At 35.3% G+C, this 21,840-nt stretch overlaps 1 protein-coding gene across 3 annotated transcripts in view; it reads left to right on the top strand.

Annotated features, from left to right (window-relative positions):
• The window catches only part of LOC111194595 (GRAM domain-containing protein 2B), a 60,036-nt gene extending 42,397 nt beyond the window's left edge, over window positions 1–17,639 (top strand). For all 3 annotated transcript variants that reach the window (XM_022679305.2, XM_022679306.2, XM_022679307.2), the window contains exons 9-13: window positions 75–183; window positions 2,514–2,600; window positions 4,000–4,099; window positions 9,637–9,744; window positions 14,880–17,639. In XM_022679305.2, the coding sequence (XP_022535026.2) occupies window positions 75–183; window positions 2,514–2,600; window positions 4,000–4,099; window positions 9,637–9,744; window positions 14,880–14,895 (420 nt within the window). In that variant the 3' untranslated portion in view covers window positions 14,896–17,639. The remainder of the gene's footprint in view (window positions 1–74; window positions 184–2,513; window positions 2,601–3,999; window positions 4,100–9,636; window positions 9,745–14,879) is intronic.
• Window positions 17,640–21,840: the final 4,201 nt, after the last annotated feature.

Raw genomic sequence — 21,840 nt, 5'->3', positions numbered from 1 at the left:
AAGCTACCAAATTAAAAGAAAGCTTTACTTTATGAAAATTAAATAAATGGGTTAATGGTGTCCTCTATTTATAGATTTCCAGTCACTCCAGTCAGGAAGACAATGGAGACCATCGCAGAGTGTCTCTTCCAGAGCGAGACAAAATCCCCCTGTCCTCCTTCTCAGTCTCAGACATCCCCAACGGTCAGTAACTGCATTTACCTCACACTTTATTACACCAGGAAAGATGCAGCCAGAGTATTTAAATAGTTTACCTTAATATCAGATACAGCAGTGCTGCTGGAGTTTTTAAACACCTCAGTGTTACTACTGAACTGAGAATTGTCCAACAACAGCGTCCTGTACTCACTGATAGTAAACTGTGCAGTAACAGATTCAGAGCTTCTGTCTCTGACTTCTGTCCCCCTCCCCCTCAAAACGGTCATAATAAAAACGTCTGTTTTGTGAAAACCTCACCGCATATCACTCCAAAAAGCACAAGCTAAGTAATTCAGAATATTTTCTACGATCCTGCAAAATTCTGTGTTTCTGTGTTAAAAAAACACAAATAAAGTAAGATTAATCATAATATTTCCTACAATCCTACAAAATTCTGTGTTTCCGTGTTAAAAAAAAACGCGAATAAAATGAGAATATTCAGAATATTTCCTATGATTCTACAAAATTCTGTTTTTCCGTGTTAAAAAAGAAACGTGAATAAAATGAGAATATTCAGAATATGATTCTGCAAAATTCTGTGTTTCTTTGTAAAAAAAAAAAAAATAAGAATATTCAGAATATTTTCTACGATCCTGCAAAATTCTGTTTTTTTTTTTGTTAAAAAAACACAATTAAAGTAAGATTATTCATAATATTTCCTACGATCCTGCAAAATTCAGTGTTTCTTTGTTTGAAAAAAATTTGAACAGAATAAGAATATTCAGAATATTTCCTTTGAACCTGCAAAATTCTGTTTTTCTTTGTTAAAAAAGCGAATAAAATATAAATATTCAAAATATTTCCTACGATCCTGCAAAATTCAGTTTCCATGTTTAAAAAAACATGAACAGAATAAGAATATTCAGAATATTTCCTTTGATTCTGCAAAATTCTGTGTGTCTGTGTAAAAAAAAAAGGCGAATAGAATAGAATAGAATTTTTCAAAGCCAACTTAAAGAATTGATTATGGGTAAAGAAACAATGAAAAAAATCATAATCGGTGTGAACTGTATGTTCGCATTATAATAACAACATAACCTGAATCTAACCACTGTATATTAATAACTAGTAAGAATGTAGCTCAGTCTTGTTACTCTTCCACTGATGTGATGATTGTTTTTGTGGTTTTGGAAGAACTTGTCTGAACTTATTGACTTTCCCACATGATGAAAGATAATAAGGTAATATGAAGCCGAGGAACAACATATTTCTGCTGTCTCTATCAGAAGAACACGCAGATGTACCGTGACATTGAACATGTCCATGCTGATGAGACGACAGCAGTATTGAATCTTCCCCTAGATATCATGTGATTAGAAAGCATGAATGATAATCATGATATACGGTAACTGCAGGTCAGAGAAACAGATAAATAAAAGCCGATACTGGAAACCTGAATCCAGAACGCAAGAGATCTGCTCTAATTCTCCCATTAGTTCTTTTATCACTTTAACATAAGGCTGCTTTATACAGGGGTTTTATAAATAGTTTATAAAAGAGTTTACTAATGATTGTTAATTAGGTTGTAAATACTTAAAAAATATTTATAATACATAAATGGAAATAACAACAGTGACAATGACATACAGATCACTTAAAAAATATGAGTTTCTTTGATTTTACCAAATAAAAAAAAGCCCTGGAATAAAATCAAGAGGAAGATGGATGATCACAAGCCATCAAACCAAAGTGAACTGCTTGAATTTTTGCACCAGAAGTAAAGGCATAAAGTTATCCAAAAGCAGTGTGTAAGACTGGTGGAGGAGAACATGATGCCAAGATGCATGAAAACTGTAATTAAAAACCAGGGTTATTCCACCAAATATTGATTTCTGAACTCTTAAAACTTTATGGATATAAATTTGTTTTCTTATAAATGCTCTAAATGACAATATTTTTATTTGGAATTTGGGAGAAATGTTGTCCGTAGTTTATAAAAATAAAACAATAATGTTCATTTTACTCAAACATAAACCTATAAATAGCAAAATCAGAGAAACTGATTTAGAAACTGAAGTGCTCTCTTGATTTTTTCCAGAGCTGCATCTTATAAAATAATATGGAAAGTCAGTTTACTCATTTAACATACTATTATAGTTAATTGAATAAAGTTATTAACAGAAATTCCAGCCTTTCCTGTTTATTGGTTGAAGCTGATTATTAATGGTTATTAGTAAATTAATGGATATTAGTAAACCCTTTATAAAGAAACCTTATTTTAAAGTGGTACCTTTTTCTATGTGTGAGGGTGTGTGTGTGTTGTGTGTTATAAAGTTGTTATGAATGTGATTATGACCTATTGATCTTCTTTACAGGTCAGGCCGAAAACGGCTCCACATCACAGAGCGAACCTAGCAGGACAGAAGGTCACTCTACAGAGGAGATACAGAAGGATACAGAAAGTGAGTGCACACACACACGCACACACACACACACACACACACACACACACACATACACATACACACACATTTAAACATGTTCTGCATTGTAGATTAATGCTAAAGTCATCCAAACGATGAAGAAAAATATATTTAATTATTTAATGAACAAAAAAGTGTTAAACAAACCAGATTATGTTTTATATTTTTATTTTAGATTCCTCAAAGTAGCACATTAGATTTCTTTATTTTATTTATTTTTTATTTAATGTTCATTTTTCATTCTTGTTCTTAGTTCTATTATTTATTTAATCACTTATCATTTTTAACATTTTACTTTACTTTTACTATTATCTATTTATTTATTTTATATTTTATACATTTTTTTTTACTTTTTATGTGTCAAATTAGTTTTTTATGGTGTTTTAGAATTTTCTGTTTTACATAAATATTTTTATTAAATGTTGATTTAAAATGAGTAATTCTTTTATTTATTTCTTATTTTTTCTAAATTATTATTAAATGTGTTCAATCCCTTTGATGTTATAAAAGCTCGGCAACATTGTAAATGAGGGTCACCCTCAATGTTTTTTTCCCGAGTGAAAATAAAGGTTGATTGACTGATTGATTAGATGATCAGTTTTGCACATCTCTGCTGGATTTTCTCAGTCAGTTTTATGAGGTAGAGTCACTTGGAATTCAGGCTTTCAGTTAACAGCTGTGCTGAACTCATCAAGAGTTAATTACTTGAATTTCTTGTCTCTTAATGTGTTTGAGAGCATCAGTAGTAAAGTTGTGAAGAGGTAGAGTTACAGGTATACAGTGAATAGTGAATATTTGAATAATGTTCTAATCCAGATTATAAGAAGCAACAACTACTCAACTAAGTAAAGATAAAAATGACTTTAAGAAATGAGGATCAGTCAATCTAAAAACATTTAAGAGGTTTGAAAGTATCCTTAAGTGCAGTCGTAAAAAGACAATCCAAAACATTATGATGAAACTGGCACTCATCAGGACCGTCACATGAAAAGAAGAGCAAGAGTTTCCTCTGTTGTACAGGATACGTTAAGCAGAGTTTCCAGCCTCAGAAACTGCAAGTTAACAGCTTAACCCCAGATAAGAGCACCTAAATACTACATAGAGTATTTTGGTTTGTTTAACACTTTTAAGTTACTACATGATTCATTATGTGTTCCTTCATAGTCATGTGTTATATATTATTCAATATTTAAAATGATCATTCCATCAATGAGTATAAAAACTGGGCCTTTCTACATTATAGAACATTTTTGTCCTGACAGTGTACAGACACACAGCACACACACACACACACACACACACACACACACACACTTCCAATTTATTCCTCCTGCTAGGCAGACACTTGGCATATTCTTACCACATGTTCTATGATTAGCTGTCTCCTGGGTCACCATGGTAACAGAGAAGATCAGATCAGCCGTGTCCACGAGAACGACGAGCCAACTCAACAAACTGCTCACCGTCTATCTGCTGCTGTGAGTCATCAATAATCACTGTTTTATAATCACTGTTTAATCTTCACTGTTCTATAAACCTAAATGTTACTCAATCCAGAGCTTAGAGGATAATGAGAGATTTTTAAAATGAAATCTAGCTTCTTTTTTTTTTGATTCATTGACATAAAAATAAGTCACCAATATGTTGATCATTGGTAACAAATGTAAAAAAAAAGGAAAATTACACAATTAAACGAAAGCTCTAATACATAGTTGTGCATCTTCAGCCTGAATACAAGATGAGATACAGTGTGGATGGTAATGGATGTACAGTGGCATGAAAAAGTATTTGACCCCCTACAGATTTCTTTTGTTTTTGCTTTTTTGTCATACTGATATTTTTCAGATTATCAAACAAACTTTCATGTCAGACAAAAATAACCAGAGTAAATGTAAAGAGCACTTTTTAAATGATTATTTAGATTATTAAAAGAAAAAAAAAATCTAAATCGATCTAGCCCCCTAAATCTAATAACTTGGTTGTGCTACTCTTGGAACTGCAATTCTGTTGAATGGATATGCCAAGAAAGTTTTTATTTTGGAGACAATCCAGTGAAGCCCTTTGCAGTATGAGAAAAATGCCACAAAAATGCTGAAGAATTTGGCCGCAAAATATCATGCTGCCGAGTTTTGCAGCAATCTCATATTAAATGTTCTCAATACGTGTAATTACACTTCATCATTTATTTAAACTTTGTATTTTTCAAATAACTACTTCAATAGTAACATAACTACTGCAAAATTACTGCTGTAAAAAAAATTAAAAGTTAGGTCAGATGGTAAATAAAATGTTCTCTTGCACAGATATGAATCAGACCTATTCATGCTGCTATTTTCTTTAAGTTGCCAGGCTCAGGCTAATGGCCTTGAGAAGTGCTGAGAACAGCTCTGATTTCTCTATAGAGCTGTTTATCCTTCTCCTCTGTATTGTAGGAAGTTACAATAAAGATTTTTTTCAAATGTAATGTCATAAAAGAAGCCCTTTGTGATTCCCTAAAGAAAGAAAAAACACATTTTTACATATTTTTTTGGATATATAGCTCTAGAAAAAAATAAGAGACCACTTCAGTTTCTAAATCAGTTTCTCTGATTTTGCTATTTTTAGGTAAATGAACATTGTTGTTTTATTCTATAAACTACTGACAACATTTCTCCCAAATTCCAAATAAAAATATTGTCAAATAATGCAAAGAAAACAAGTTCATATTCAAGAGTTTTAAGTTTTAAGAGTTCAGAAATCAATGTCTCCACCAGTCTTACACACTGCTTTTGGATTACTTTATGCCTTTACTCCTGGTGCACAAATTCAAGCAGTTCAGTTTGGTTTGATAGTTTGTGATCATCCATCTTCCTCTTGATTATATTCCAGAGTTTTTTAATTTGGTCAAATCAAAGAAACTTTATTTCTAAGTGCTCTCTTATTGCTTTTTTTCCAGAGCTGTAAATTCACTAACCTTTATTGACATTTTTTTTACTAGTAAACTTCTGGTATAAATCCACCTATTGTTCTAAATCACTTCTGACAAAAGGAATGATCAGGGAAGGTGGTGAAGTACGATCATGTTTCATAATCTGGAAGGTTGTAAAATCTTTGGTCTAGAGAACCGTCTGCGTCGTTCAGACCGTTTGTCAGGGAAACGGTGGTTGAGCTGGTATGTGGTCAGTCAGGAACATTCCTTTATATCTGATGTGTGGGGGCAGTTCAGGCTGCTGATAAGACACAAAGGGATGTTGTACTTCAGGATATTCACATGTTTAAGCCAATGACTGTAAAAAAACTTCAAAACACGTCGACTGGCGAAGCACCTTTCACACAGTGCCAATTCAAAGTGCTTTACATAAACACAGAACTATGAAAACATGGATACATATGCCTAAGATCCTATAGAACCTTTGAAACTATTTGTGAGAATAGTTTATATAAATATATATAATAAATATACAATTATATAAATATATAATTATATAAAATAAATGAACCAAAAATGTCAAATTTTGGCAACTAGTAGAAGTAGAAACCAAGACCAAGCATGTTTCTCAGACCGCCTTCATTGAGTTTACAGTGTAGCTTTCACTGGATTCCCAGTTTGTCCAGTAAGTGTAACACCCCAACAGAAACAGGAGAACAGTGCAGTTCATGTATTTAATTACCAAACAATTTATATTTCCATCAAATTACAGTTTTACCACCGAGATGCTGCAATAGTGTCAGCACGCACTGGTGGCCATTAAAAGAAGAACAATTATGTGTTAATGGTATTTGGAGCAGATAAGAAAATATTTCTTTTTCCAATTTAGCTAGGCCAATTGTCTCACCCAATCAGCGGCTACTCAGCTGTTACTCATGTGTATATCTCCTATCACTGGTGATGCCACAAGACAAAGAGGGTGAAGACTAGCACATGCCTTCTCCGATACATGTGATGTCAGCCACCACATCTTTTTAAATCACTGAGTAGCATCACAGCACACTCGGAGGAAAATGCAGTGACTCGGTTCTGATACATCAGCTCACAGGCGCCTTGTGCCGATCGACATCACCCTTTGGAGTGATAAGGGGAAAGAGTGTCATCTACCCACTCAGAGAGAGCAAGGCCAACTGTGCTCTCTCAAGGCTCTGGCAGCTGATGGCAAGTTGCATAACCAGGACTCGAACCAGCAATTTCCCGATTATAGTGGCAGCACCTTTGTCTGCTGGACCACTCGGCACTCTAAAAAATAAATGTTTTGAGAGCACTGACTTAGAGTTCAGGTACTACAGAGTCCGGCACATCTAACTACGCTAATGTTAGCTTACTGACTAACAACTAATTTGATCACATTGACCATTTTATGCTAATCAGAGTTACAAAAAAGTACAAAGTATGAAGTATTTTGTACAGGCTGCCTTAAATAGCAGAATAAAGTTTTAAAATCTGATAAAAATATGTCTATGTAAGCACAGGAAAAAAACTAACTGTTAAGATTAGACAGGGGAGAACCATTTGAAATATCCTGGATTGTCATATAGTAAGTAAATCTAAAATATTTAAATGTTATAAAAGCTGTCAGTCCTGACGCAGTCCGGACTCTGAACTTTCCCCTCTGGACTCCAGTTCCCAGCATGCACCCTCACCAGAACTCGCACAGTCCACTGATCATGTGACATTATGGCGTTCCTTCCTTTCTGTCTGTGCTGAGTATTGCATCTAGTTATGTAATGCTGACCTTACACCAAACGATTTTTAGCGATTTCACTGTCACAGACTATTTTCCAGTGTTGGGATAAAATCATGAAAGTCTTGCTAGAGTCGAGTCAAGCTAAGTTTTGGCCATCATTAAGTATTTACTTTAAAGCATGTAAGCACTGTCTTGACATAACTACTTCAAAATTATTCCTTTTTTTATTTTTCAAAAGTCATGTCAGGTGGTAAGACCACCCCCTCATTGAAAAATGACCCATAAAGGATAATTTTACCATAAATTCAGGTAAAGCTGAATAAACTGCAGGCCAGCACTGAGTTAACGGAGAAGAGTTTCTTCTTGTGAAGATGAGTCTCTATGCTCAGGCTTATGGCCTTGAGAAGTGCTGAGAATAGCTCTGTTTTTCTATAGAGCTGTTCATTCATTTCCTCTGTATTGTAGAGTGTTCAGACAGTTATTCTACAGTAAAAAAATATTATGGGGAGCATCTCCATAATATGAACAAATTCTCTCAGCATATCTCAATCAATTAGTACAAACTCTATTTCCACTATGGGTTCTTTGTAGAAAACAGAAGATTGGAGGAGTAGGGCTAGACGATTAATCATATTCTTATCATTATTAGTTATTATTATCAATTTTAGTTTAGCCCTGTAAAGCCCAAACTATTAAATAATTGACAGAAAATTCAAATTCTTTGAAACTGGAGCCCTTTTTGGTCCTTTTGAACAAACAATTTTTTTTTTTTCAAAATATCAATTTGAAAAAACAAACGGGTCTAAATAATAATACAATTTCAAAGTAATGAGAACATTTTAGATATTTTTACTCATTGTGGAGTTCACAACCTATTTATTTTGTTTTTATTTTTATCTTTTTATTTATTTATCCTCCCCTAGCTGCTCTGTCACTTCAATTTCCATCCAAAATCCTCTTCAGAGCATCTGTAACACTGTGTATCTAAAAACACACATAGACACAAAAAAACTAATTATTGTGTATTTTCCATTGAATTCATCAGTGTTTAGTAAAAATCAGTAAGCAACAGGAAGTTACTAGCAGTTGTTTTATCGCAACACCTACCTAGTCATCAATCACGGTACAGCAAATTGCATATCTAATTTTCTGCTCTAAATGTCCCAAACTATGTATTTGAAACATTTTATTAGTTTACTTGAAAAATAAAAACTGTATGTTGCTTGGTTTTATGTGTAATGCATGAAATACAATAAAATTACAGTTTACAGATTTAGAGTTAAACTACCTTATATACCTGCTGTATCAAATTTGATACATCATTTTCAAGACGGTTTTACTAAAACATAGATTATTAAATATTAGGTAATTTCACATTGCATCAACTGTTCCTATTGCTGTTCCACAAAAAAAAAAAATTCTCACCATTACATTTTCAAAATTGGCAAGGTTTTCCTTAAAATCCACCTGTGTCCTCTTCCTTTTTAATGGCAATTTTCTCACATCCCTGGAAATTCCTCTAGTGGACGAAATACTGCCACCTGTGGAATTATCCGTGCACTGCATGTATATCATGGTATACATTGGGTTTTTCAGGGGAAAATGTAACACTGCTCACATGGAGGGCTCTAAAAATCATGTATCAAATATGATACGTTTGGCGTTATAGGGTTAGAGAGGTAGAGTGAGGATTAGCAAGGTACAAAGAGGCAAAGCGAGGAAGCGTAAAGTAGGGCAAGGTAGAGAGGAGATAAGAGTGAGGAAGAGCAAGGTAAAGATGAGGAAAGTGTGAGGTAGAGCAGGCCAGAGTGAGGTAGAGTGCGGTGAAGGTTGAAGGTTTTGGAGCAGACTAGTCAAAGTCTGATTAGGATGTTGTGGATGACCTTAAACAGGATGTTTATGCTGGAAAATCCTCCAGTGTGTCTGAATTAAAACAATTCAGTAAATAAGAGTGGGAACAAAATTCCTCCACAGAGATGAGAAAGACTCACAGATGTGAAAAGACTCACAAGTTATTAGTTTTAGGGGGCAAAAACACTTTTTCACACAGAGCTAGATTGGTTTGAATATTTTTTTTTCTTTAATACATGAAATTATCATTTAAAAAGCACTTTTTATATTTACTCAGGTTATATTTGTCTGATATTAAAGTTTGTTTGACGTTCAGAAAAATATCAGTATCACAAAAAAAGCAAAAACAAAAGAAATATGTAGGGGGGCAAATACTTTGTCATACCACTCTATATTGATAAATATTTTTTAAACTTTTGAACTAGGTTGTTGATACAATTACTTATGTGTTCTGCTGTGTAACACACGAAAAGTGTGTGTGTGTGTGTGTGTGTGTATATATGCAGAGTGCTGCTCCTGCTGCTGACATCTGGCTACATTGGTCTGCGCATCGTGGCTTTGGAGGAGCAGCTGAACACACTTGGATCTTTGCCTGAATTTAGCCTTCAAACAGAGTGAGTAACATCAAACACACACACACACAAACACATACATGATGGTATTGCTATTCTTATGAGGACCTTAAATTCACATAATACATATAAAATTTCTAAATACTAATGGAGCTTTCCCACCTACGTTGTTTGGTTAATTCTTTAGGACCAAAATTGCAAAATTGTGTTTTAAGATGCCACGAACCATAGTATGGACCACAGGTCCAAAATTTGGTTCGATCAGATCTACTGATTTTTTTGTCTGGTTCATTTGCAGTGTAAAAGCACTATTCTAGATGGTTCTGACTTTCAGACCACTAAAAGTAAGTTGAGTCACGCTAATATCACTCAAACAATAATAGAAGAAAAAAAAGAAGCAGTGATCTGCTTTTCATATCACACAGCAGTATGGGTACAACAGATTATACTGGTGATTCTGTATCTACTGTAACTGTAGATTAACCCGTATTTATAAACATAAACATCTGTTATGCTCATTCTGCTGTGGGAGTGGGACACATCGACACTCAAAGGGGAGTCAAATTCTGGCAGGGAGACAGAATCCAGTACAACACCTGTAAAGGGATCTTTCGGAACTGACAGCAATCTACAAATCAATCAGTGTTAAGTATAGAGAGTCTCCGCTCACATAGGTGATGATGACAGGATGTAGTAAAATTTTTAAACTTTAGTACACTTGGTCACTAAACTGCAGTATGAGAACAAAATAGAACTAAAATAAATGTACCCATAAGGACATTCGGATCAGTTGATGGGTTTGTTTACTTGGAGCATTTCCCCCTCGGTTTGGTTTGTTTTCACACGGGCACAAAGTTGAACGTACCAAAATGTGCCAGAACAAACCACGTGAGCGCATTGTCTCCTATCTATTGTCACTATCTAGTGCAGGAGCAAGATAGTAATCACAGCAAGAAGGTTCTGTGTCTCTCCAGAGCAGCACGAATATCTGTGCGGTGTAAAGCTAAAAGCAGAAAATTCTCTACTGCGTGTTTGTTCATAGCTTAAGTAATTATCTGGCTAATAAATAAAGCACTATTTGGTACGGTTAAAATGGGCTCTGGTTCGTTTGTGTTAGTACGGTTCGATTAAGCAGGTGTTAAATCAATAATCACACTCGGGTGCGAATAAAAATCGGCCTGAGACCACCTAGAGGAGGTGGTCTTGGTCTGGCCCCAAACAAACTCTGGTCTCGATCCGACCCAGAAATCAAATATACTGATTTTATTTGAGCTAAACTGCTGAGAAGATGCAGTTTAATCTGATATATTTGCCAGAAAACACTAATTACCACAGCTATGAACAAATGCTGTCTCTGCTGCTCCATGCTTTTTACACACACCTAGTGTGCAGTGCTCACTACTCACAGCTGCACGACTCATTTACTACCGGTACAAACACTGTTGAAAATCACAGATTTTCAGCATTGTGTGTTAAAGCAGCTCCACACTGCACAGATATACATGCTGGAACCAGACAGCTCTGACCAATCAGAGAAAAGAACTGATTGTAAGCGAGCATGGTTTATTGATGCGTATTTTGGTGCATTTAAGTTTGTGCTTGTGTTAAACCAAACCAAGCAAAGGGAGAAAAGTAAGTAAACTGATTTGGACCATAGAAACCAACTACAGGCGTGAAAACAGCATTGGTCTGGAATTAGACCAAAACCCCCTCTAGTAGCGGGTCTCGTCGTGATTGCTTTGGTCCGAACCCGAGTGAAAGCGAACCAGAGTCAGTTTAACCCAACCAAATAGTGCTGAATGGTGTGAAAACACCCTAAAGGTGACTACAACCAGAGCATTCTTCTGTTTGTGTGGGTGTAAATAAGGGTTAAGAGTGCATTCAGATCGTGAGTGAATGACATGGTTAAAAGGTTAAAGTATTCAAAAAATGAAACTCATCTCCTGTTATCTGTGGAAACATCTGGCTGGCTGGGCGAGGACATGGAGTCACTGTGCTTCCTCCTGCGTGCCTCACACTCAGTCCTGAGGTCATGTCTTTATTCTGTAATAGTTTTCAAGTGAAGCAGAACCAAGGGAAAATTATTAGAAGCTTGTGCGTCACTGACAATCACCACCGTTAATGATTTTACACACTTCTGACAGTTGTGACGGGACATAACATTTTTTAATTTGTTGATTTTGTCAGTGTCTTGTCTTAGTAATAATAATCTGAAACTTGTTTAGGTTTAGTTTAGGTCAGTTTAATCTGAACTAAATTTACTTTTTACTAAATATAACAGTTTTATTCCACTGATGACAACATGTTAGTTTTCAACTCTGGCCTAATTTTGCTTTTGGCTCAAATATTTTGGGATGCATCATATATTTGGACCTAAAATATACTGAAAATATAATATCATTATATCATTATATGATGCTTGCAATCAGTTTATTACTATTTACAAACTGTCTGTTTTCCAGCTTTTAAGATAAGAGCTGTATATATATATATATATGTGTATATATATAGAGCTTTTATTATATAATTATATATTTATTGTTGTCAGTTTCACAAAATTTACAATCATTACTCTTCACTGCAGGTTTACCTTATTCATTAGATTAGCACCACCATGTGGAGTAATGAAGGAGTAACTTTAATAAGTTAAGGAATTTAGATCGCCTATGTTTCAATAAATGTATCCACATTTTCTGCTATTTATCGATAAAGTAGGAAAATGAGACATTTTTATGTGTAATGTAAGAAAACAATACATTTATTCTGTTTCGTTGGTTTGTCTCCTGGGATATTAAATATGTTTTAATTAAGTCTTTGGTAACGGCATGTAAAGGCATGAACTAAGCGCAATGTTAAATAAACCAACCAATCAGAGTGTCACCTGCCAAATCCTTTAAGAGCAAGGTGCAGCACGCCTGTGCTTTTCATCAGAGGAACCTGACCTGCTTGTTCATGCTGACTGTTGCTTAACTTGCTTAGGTTGCTGAAAATGTATTTTTCATCTTACAAAATGTCAGATTTACTGTAATAGCCAACTAAAGCAGATTGTTTATGAGCAGGATCAAATTTCTGAGGTGGAGATTGAAGCAAAGAATGAATACACATTTGAGAATCGGTTTCATGTGTGTCAGACACTAGAGGAATGATTTTGGTAAAATTTTACCAAGCGCCTGTTTTTATTTAACTTATTTTTGAATGTACAGACTTTAAATATATTCACACCTAATATATATTTTCAAAAATGTTTACACTAGAGTGTTTATGAGTTGAAAGCATAAGAATATTGATGATAGTTCATTACATTGATTATTAATTATTACTTTGACCAAATACATAGAGAGCATCAGGCGAGAGTTATTTTTCTTGATAATAGATAGATAGATAGATAGATAGATAGATAGATAGATAGATAGATAGATAGATAGATAGATAGATAGATAGATAGATAGATAGATAGATAGATAGATAGATAGATAGATAGATAGATAGATAGATAGATAGATAGATAGATAGATAGATAGATAGATAGATACTTTATTTATCCCGAAGGAAATTTAGGCATCCAGCAGCAACAACACAATACAATAAGAAGCATACTCAAACAAAGCAAAACACAGAAGAATAGAAAATATATAAGGCTATAAAAAAAAAAAAACTAACTATACAAGGTAAGGATCTATCTGTAAACGGAGCAGTGCAGTAGATGTTGCTAATGGTCATAAATAATTAAATAATTAACAGAGTAAAGTGCAATGACATCGATTACGAAAGTGACTGATGTGACATAGAAATATAATATAATATAAGTATGCATACGTTACAAGACAGTTCTAAAAAGAGAATGTGAAAATGTGAATACCCAATCATGAGTAAAGTATACTTAAATGTAAGCGAGGTTGGGGAAGTGTTAATATAAATAATTAAGTGGTTGAATAATGTCCAAGTGGTGTGCCTGGATTAAACTCAGTCGTCAGCAGCATCCCGTACCCGATGGGAGGAGTTAAAGAGTCTGATGGCTCTCGGAATGAAGGATTTTCTGAGTCTGTCTGTTGTGCAGCTCTGTGACAGCAGTCTGCCACTGAACACACTCCTCTGCTTCATGATGGTGGTGTGAAGTGGGTGACTATCATTGTTCATGATAGAAAGCAGTTTATCCAAAGTCCTTCTCTCAGCTATTGTAACCAGAGAGTCCAGCTCCACTCCAGCCACTGCCCCGGCCCTCCTGACCAGCTTGTCCAGCCGTGATGCATCTCTCCTCTTCATGTTGCCTCTCCAGCACACCACAGCGTAGAAGAGAATGCTGGCCACGATTGATTGGTAGAACATCTGCAGAAGCTTCTTACAGATGTTAAAGGACCGCAGTCTCCTCAAGAAATAGAGCCGGCTCTGTCCCTTCCTGTACAGGGTGTCTGTATTTGTTGACCAATCCAGTTTGTTGTCCAGCTGCAGACCAAGGTACTTCAGCTGGACAACAAACTGGATTGGTCAACAAATACAGATAATCAATAATCACACCTCTAGGATACATGTAGATTATTAAAAACCTGACACTCAGAGCAGCCTATGCCTTTCAGTATTTTAATCAGGACACACAAAGAAAACTATATATAAAATTTAAACTTTTATCTGAATAAATAAAAATGCTTAGTAACTACTTAAACTACTTAAAATAACTACTTAGTAAAAATGTGCAAGTAAAATAAAAACTATATAAAGTAGTGCGCACACCATACCTAGCTTTAGTTTGAGTAAAGCGGGTAGTTTCACTCTTTTTCTGTGGACACTTTTGAGTCTTTATTTACTGATATTATTTGGTTTGAAACATCATATAAATATGTTTGAAGCAGGTAAATAATATTGGTTGGGGAAGGATTTTTGTTTGGTGTTTTTCTCAATGGGTTTCTTGTTAATGCTTTACTGCACTGGGATGTCATTGATATTCCTGGGTAATTAATTAAGCTGAGAACACAAGGTGCGATAAGAGGTAGGATCTAAGGGTTAAACTTTTATAAACGTTATAAACATGCTCTGGCTGTTACTTCAGAATCAGCTTACCAACCAATCAGAGCACAGCGTCTTACAATAAGCAATGTGCTTAGTAAGCACATACTGTAAGTTTTCATATATGTATTGATATAAATCTATAATCTCTAATTAGACCTTTTCCTTCTTTTCAGGTACAAGGAATCATAACTGTTCATATGGGGAAAGTGGCTGAAAGACTCCTGAGGGGGGAAAAACGAAGAAATCTAAATGTCTTCGAAAAACGCAACAAGATGTCTTCTTAGAAGGAGTGAGCTGATCCAGGAACAGCTCTAAAAGAGCAGGTCTACCCAGACTCCAGCTGCACCGTGAATACAGATACCCAGCAGACCAAACTGAACCGAGTGTTATAAACTGGGATCTGGAGACACTTGGGGGCAACATGTTAAGATGAGATCCACTGAGTTTCAGTACTGCTTATAACATGCCCTTATTACCCTGTACATTACCCTCAGCAAATTCTACCCTTTGGAAAAACTCCCTGTGTGCTCATTGCTATCTTACACCCAACAGTCTATTTTAATACCTTCAACCTGTGTTGTTTGAATAGCAATGGTGCTTGTGCCATATCTACATACTGATAGTGTGGGAGGTTTGGGGAGCACAATCATTATGCAAATAACTAATGCTAGGAGCCAATAGGAAAGATATACTTTTTGTGTACTAATAAAGGTTAGGTACTTTACCTTAAATGTTTTAGTGAACTGTCCCCAAACAGAGTGAGTGTACACATATAAGACATTAGCACATTTGCTGTGTGTGGCAAAGTGATTAATATGGTACTTCAGGCAGGTGCTATCATGTTGTGATCACAGTAGTGACTACAGGATGTTGCTATGTGTTGGCAAGCCACCTTGGTAACCCAGATAGTTCATATGGTGTCTCATGTGGTTGCTCAGGTGTTGTCAATGGTTTCATGTGGTTGGTTTAGTGGTTTAGGGAATTTAAAGGGTTCCAAACCTTTGAATCCTAGTTGTTCCTATGGGGAAACATTCTGCAAATCTATTGACACTCTGAAAAGGACGCATTGGATCCTAAAAAAACATCACACAATCAGACAGAAACACTTTAGAGTTGTGATTTTTGTTGAGTTGGGCAATCAGCAAATTTATTAAGAGCATGTTAAAACCAGTACTGAAATAGACCACAAGTTGCCTGAATTGAACCAAACCTTTCAAAGGAGCAGTATCAGATAATTGTACAGCCACATTTCTAAGTGAGCTGAGCCCCAATCAGTTTCGACCTTTCACAAAATGATCATTTTTATGAAATCACAAAAGCTTTGTCCTTTGTTCTAGCTTTCAGTCTTTTTGCTGTACATAGGAGCGTAGCTGACAAAATAAATAAGCTTTCAATATGAGAATGCAATGCCAGGTTCACACTACACAACTTCTTCAGCTTTTAATCAGCAATCTTTTTAGTTGTCGTTGTTTCTACACGTGACTGATCAGTGATTAACACGGTAAGTCACAAATTAAAAAAGCAGCATCCCAATCAAACACACAAACAAAAAAGTGTTGAATATAATATAAATATCCTCCATATATACTCAGAACCTGGTGAGTTTTTGAGCGTGGCAGTGATAGACACTATTATCTAGACACTATTATCCCCCTATGTAATGCGTAACTGAATGGGAGGAGCTATTTACATCTGGAACAAGTTTAAAAAACAAATGGCAGATAATGAGGTTAGTACAGTTTTTAACGTTTTGTCTACTTAAATGCCAAAATTACACCATTAACGGTCTAATTCCATCGTTTTTAAATTCATTTAAAACAGTCTAGTTGTGGTCTCTAGTATGAATAAATGGCATGTGAGGTGTTTTTTATATATATATATATAAAAAATGCTCAGGTGTTTCAATGTAGCCCTGCTTTAAATCACTGAATTAGAGGTCTCTGAAGAAAGACAGGATTTGGCTCTTGTTCATGAATATTCATGCATACAAATATAACGCCGCTGATTGGCTAACAGAACTGCAACAGAATACGTGTACCTGCCTTTCCCCTCACAGTCAATTTTACAGCTTTAAAACTCAAAGGGCAAAATGTTTTCAGAAATACGTATATTTAAGGTCTCGGTAAAACGCGGAATCAACCGGAGATCCGATTTAAACCTATAGTTACTACTTACACAGGATAGCTAAAGCTAAATAGCTTTGTAAACAGATCTGTAAACAGAGCTGTAAGTTCCACCTGTGAGCAGTCCTGAGCCGAGGTGGGAGAGGCCATGAACTCACTGATTGACGTCGACACCCTAACATCTCTCTGATCAACACAGTGCAGCATGTATTTACAACTCAGAGAGACCTATAGTATTTTACAAAGAACAAGAAAAAGTGAATTTTAACGGAAGGAAACCTTTAAGATTAATATATAGGATATGAACACTTTCTTTTACCAGGAAGAACTCTCGCTGAATTCCATTCACAACACTTTTTTAATACTAGTGGATTTTAGAGTTTTAGTTGCTGACTGGTGCAGATATCAAACCTGCTAGATATTTCTCATGGTCTTTGCAAGGCATCAGCAGTTACTTCACACACAGTGACCGAATGAGCATCGAGTAAATGCCAATTTCTCTCCAACCTGAGACGTGTGTTACCAATCTCCATAAACAAAATCAGGGCTTAAATCATGTAGTGTGAACCTGTCATAATAAGCATAGAGATACTGTACATGATCCACTATCAGACAGAAATATTACTGTTTATACTGAGATGATTCTAAAATGGTACTCAGAAGCTCTTTTGATAAATCTTTTCACGAATTCTGTTTTATGACCACATTTTACATTTTACTTTTTCATTTACTGACGATCTTATTTTTTCGTGATATTTTAAATTCATTTGAAAACTGTTTTTGAAATAAAATGTTAAATTATGGTAAAAAGTAGTTTTTAATCGTTTGTGTGTGATTTGATTGAATGGAGTGAAGTAAAAGCAATGTTTACTGTTGAATGCATTTTACAAAATGAAGTGTTTACAGTTCTGATTAAGAAAACTGCTAAAAATACAGTTTACACCTAAAAGATTCCCAGTAACCCTTTCTACACAGCATGCTTACGAAGAAACCATGCAGCAAAATTTGAGGTATATAAAACCAAATTAGAAACAATTGAAACAAAATGTTTATATGGGATAGATAGATAGATAGATAGATAGATAGATAGATAGATAGATAGATAGATAGATAGATAGATAGATAGATAGATAGATAGATAGATAGATAGATAGTGTGTAATGTAGAATGGAGGTAGTGCAGTTGAACAATAGACAGTGAACACCAGTTGATGTGCATAAAGTGAGGATAACTGATGTCAGCCATACAGAAAGTGCAAATACAGTTATATAATAATTTAAATTTAGCAGTGCAAAAGATACGTAAACAGTAGATGAGTGAACTAGTGAATAAACTACTAGTGCAAACTGTAAAAATAGTGTTATGGGCTTCAGCAAGACTGAGAGTGTGTCCATGGTGTGGCCAGAATTGCCGGAATGAATAAGTGTCACAGAGTCTTCATTTTGCTGTGCTGAGAGGAGTTGAACAGTCTTATGGCCTGAGGGACAAAAGACTTTCGGAGCAGGACTGGGACAGTAGTCTGCCGCTGAATGAGCTCCTCTGCCTGGTGATGGTGCTGTGCAGAGGATGGTGAACATTGTCCATGATGTTCAGCAGATTGCTGAGAGCATGAGTGTGTTCAATATGTTCATTTACAGTACATATTAATACATGTATTGTTACACGGAAATTGAAACATTTTGTATCCTGCTGCAGCACAAGAAAAAAAAGCATATTATATTGCATAAGATTTTAAAACTGCAAAATAAATAAAATACTGCATGTAGGTTGTTCCACCAATGTGTGAATTTTTAACCTGCAGCTTTTCCTGGTGCAACATTTCATACCACCAGATGGCACCAAAACACAAGCTGTAGCTTCAGGCAGCTGAGAAATGTGATGAATTTGTATTTCAATCCACTGGAGAATCATCTAACCAGACATTTCATCATGTTTTCTCACCGGTCACATTCTCTACTGGAAGGGACATCCTGTGGAACACTGTTTATTAAAGGAATGGAATAGAAGGCTCTTCATTATGGCACTACTATACTACACTACTGGAAGGAACGTAGTGTAGTACAATGTTATAAAACACTATAAAAATCAACATTAAAAGATCTACAGACTACATCGTCATTACAAAGTACAAGAAGTGACACTCAATCACCTTTTCCTCCAATACCATCGCTTACCAATAGGGTAAATAAATACACAGTGTCCTGTGATGCTCTCAGGATGTTCAGAACTCAGCTGGCCACCAGCCTCAACAGAAAATACAGTGCTGGCTGTATATGACGCTGATATTTGGTTGGTTTTAAAGAGAGGTGGAAAAAGTACTGAAAAATTGTAATTAAGTAAATGTACCTTTACTTTGCTAAAATTCTACTTAAATAAAAGTAAAATTACCCATCTAAAAAAATCTCCTGGAGTAAAAGTAAAAAAAAGTACTCAATTTAAAATTTACTTTGAGTAAAAGTTACATGGTTACTTTTAATTATTTGAAATTAAAAAAAAAAGTACAAATCATAAATGAAAACTTTTTAATGAATGATTATTCCAAATAATAATTTAGATCTTTCAGGCAGTATTTGTTCAGACCACCCTATAAAACATTTTCAAGAACAAGTGACATAGGCTTCTATGATCCATTTGTTTTCTTTACTGTTAAAAAGTTATAGTAATAAAGGTGACTATAAACAATATTATTATAGTTTAACAGTTCGTTATTATTTTTGAACTTGCCATTTTTTTTTACATTCAAGCAGATTGTTTAATGTTTCCAATAAATACTTAAGGAATTATTATGAAAAACATGAAATCATACAAAAAAAACTGTTTGTCGGTGCATGCACAGTGCTGTAAAGAAGCACATATCGATGGGTAGCATAACTCGACAGAACACCAGTTCCCCCGAGCCGCGCTCACAAACCCCAGACTACACAGCTGATTCACACAGCGTCTCTCCCGCTAACCGTAATAAACACTGCTGGAAAAAGTTCAGCTGCGCTGCCATGGAGAACAAAACTCTTTTATTTTTCTTCAGACAATTAGTCCTCCCCCAGCATTTAATTATTTACTTAGTAACCCACACAGAGAGAGCAAGACTAATTGTGCTCTCTCAGGGCTCTGGCAGCTGATGGCAAGCTACATGACCGGGATTCGAACCGGATTCTCCTGATCATAGCAGCAGCGCTTTAGCTCGTTGGACCACTCAGATCCCAAATTTTATAATGTTAACATCAACTCAACATGACTGTTCTGCAAGTCCTACAAGTACAGTGCTGTTGTACAGTTTTTGTTAGTGGCATAGCTCTTTGAATACTGTGACATTAATTTAATTTTCCATTTTAAAAAAATGTATTGTTTTTTCACAAATATCTAACCTTTCTCTCACTATTACACCTTAATCTCTACACGTTTACATGTCAAGGATATTTCTCAGAGGCACATGTTCACTTTACTGCAAAAATGTTATAATTGCACTACTGAACTTTTTGCACTTTTTTATATTTCACTGCTGTAGATAATCATGTACTTACTTGTAAATAATATCTATAACACATACTGTTATCATGTACATATTTCCATCCTGGATGTAAATTTAACATCAATTTAATATTTATATTTAGTAAGGTTGTTATTTCTTGCTTTGCTTTATATTTTCTACTTTTATCTCTATACAGCATACTAGGCGAGGAGCAAATAAGGAATTTCATTGTACAAGGAAGCTTGTTTCTTACTGTGCACATGACAATAAACTATTAAAAATCTTAAAATTTTTAAATCTTAAAGCTTAATGTCAAGACATCTTTGTTGGGTTTTGATGAAAGCTTTTTAATTTTTTCCCCAACTTCAATTGCTTTTCTAAATAACACTTAAAACATTAATGGTTTTTTACTGGTAATTCTTTTTTTTTTTTTTTTTTTTTTACCAAAAGTTGCGGAGCTTGACATCAAGCTGACGTTGGTTTCCGACAGATAGCTGACTTTGATTTCCAACCAAAATGCAATGTATATCTAGCATTGTAGCTGTAAATTTAGCCAATAATTTCATTTCCAACCTAAATTCAAATTAATGTCAAGCAGATGTTATTTTTGACAGATATCTGACTTTGATTACCTGAATTCAGCGTTCATCCAAAGTCCAAAGCTTGATGTCAAGGCAATCCTGGAATTTGATCAACCTGATTTTCCTTTCTAACTTAAATTCAACTTCTATAGAATGTTGGAGCACGACGTCAACCTGACGTTCATTTGTGAGTGATATCTGACTTTTGAGTGCTGACCATTCTTCATTGTCTTCCTAACGTTGGATTTTGATGTCAAGCCGATGTTGGGTTTTGACGTCAACTGGATTTTTATTTCCAAGCTAAATTTATTGTCTGTCCAACGATAGGATCGAATGTCTTTCTGACCTAAAAGTGGTGCCCTGTGCCTGCTGGGTAAAAAACACTGAGGGGCTGAATGAGTTAAAGTGAAGAACAGGGGGCTGTTACACAGATTTTGAAGGGTCTGTGACACAAACACGCTATGGCTCTTTTGGGTTACAGTGAACTACGTTATCTCTCTCTGTTCTCTCACCAGAAGAGGGCAACAGAGGACAAACATTTCATCAGTGGAAAAGAAGTAAAGTCTAGAGTTTATAGTAAGACTTTTCCGAACCTGTTGGGTTTTATAGTGAAAACTTAAACATTGCTATTGGAAATTATGACTTTTAAACTTTTGCCACAAGTTGTCCAGGTCACGTTATATCCCCACTATTCACCTTATTCTGCACAATCACATGAAGGAGACCAGGGATGGCACCTGAGATTTTCTATGCCAGTTGATATGGGGTATTTGAATTATCAGCGAGCAGGGGCGTAGCAGCAAATTCTGGGCCCTGTACACTCTCAATGTCAGTGGGCCCCTGTCCATGCCAGTACACAATGAACGTGGATTTTCATGGGCCCCTCTTTTTACTCGGGCCCTGTGTAGTCAGGTCCACTTTTCCCCCCACTACCACGCCCATGTCAGCGAGGATGCTCTAT

This window comes from Astyanax mexicanus, chromosome 4 (genome assembly GCF_023375975.1).
Source record: "Astyanax mexicanus isolate ESR-SI-001 chromosome 4, AstMex3_surface, whole genome shotgun sequence".
NCBI classification, from domain to species: Eukaryota; Metazoa; Chordata; class Actinopteri; order Characiformes; family Acestrorhamphidae; genus Astyanax; species Astyanax mexicanus.
The sequence above is the reverse complement of the archived record's forward strand: the minus strand, read 5'-3'. Positions and strand labels throughout refer to the sequence as shown.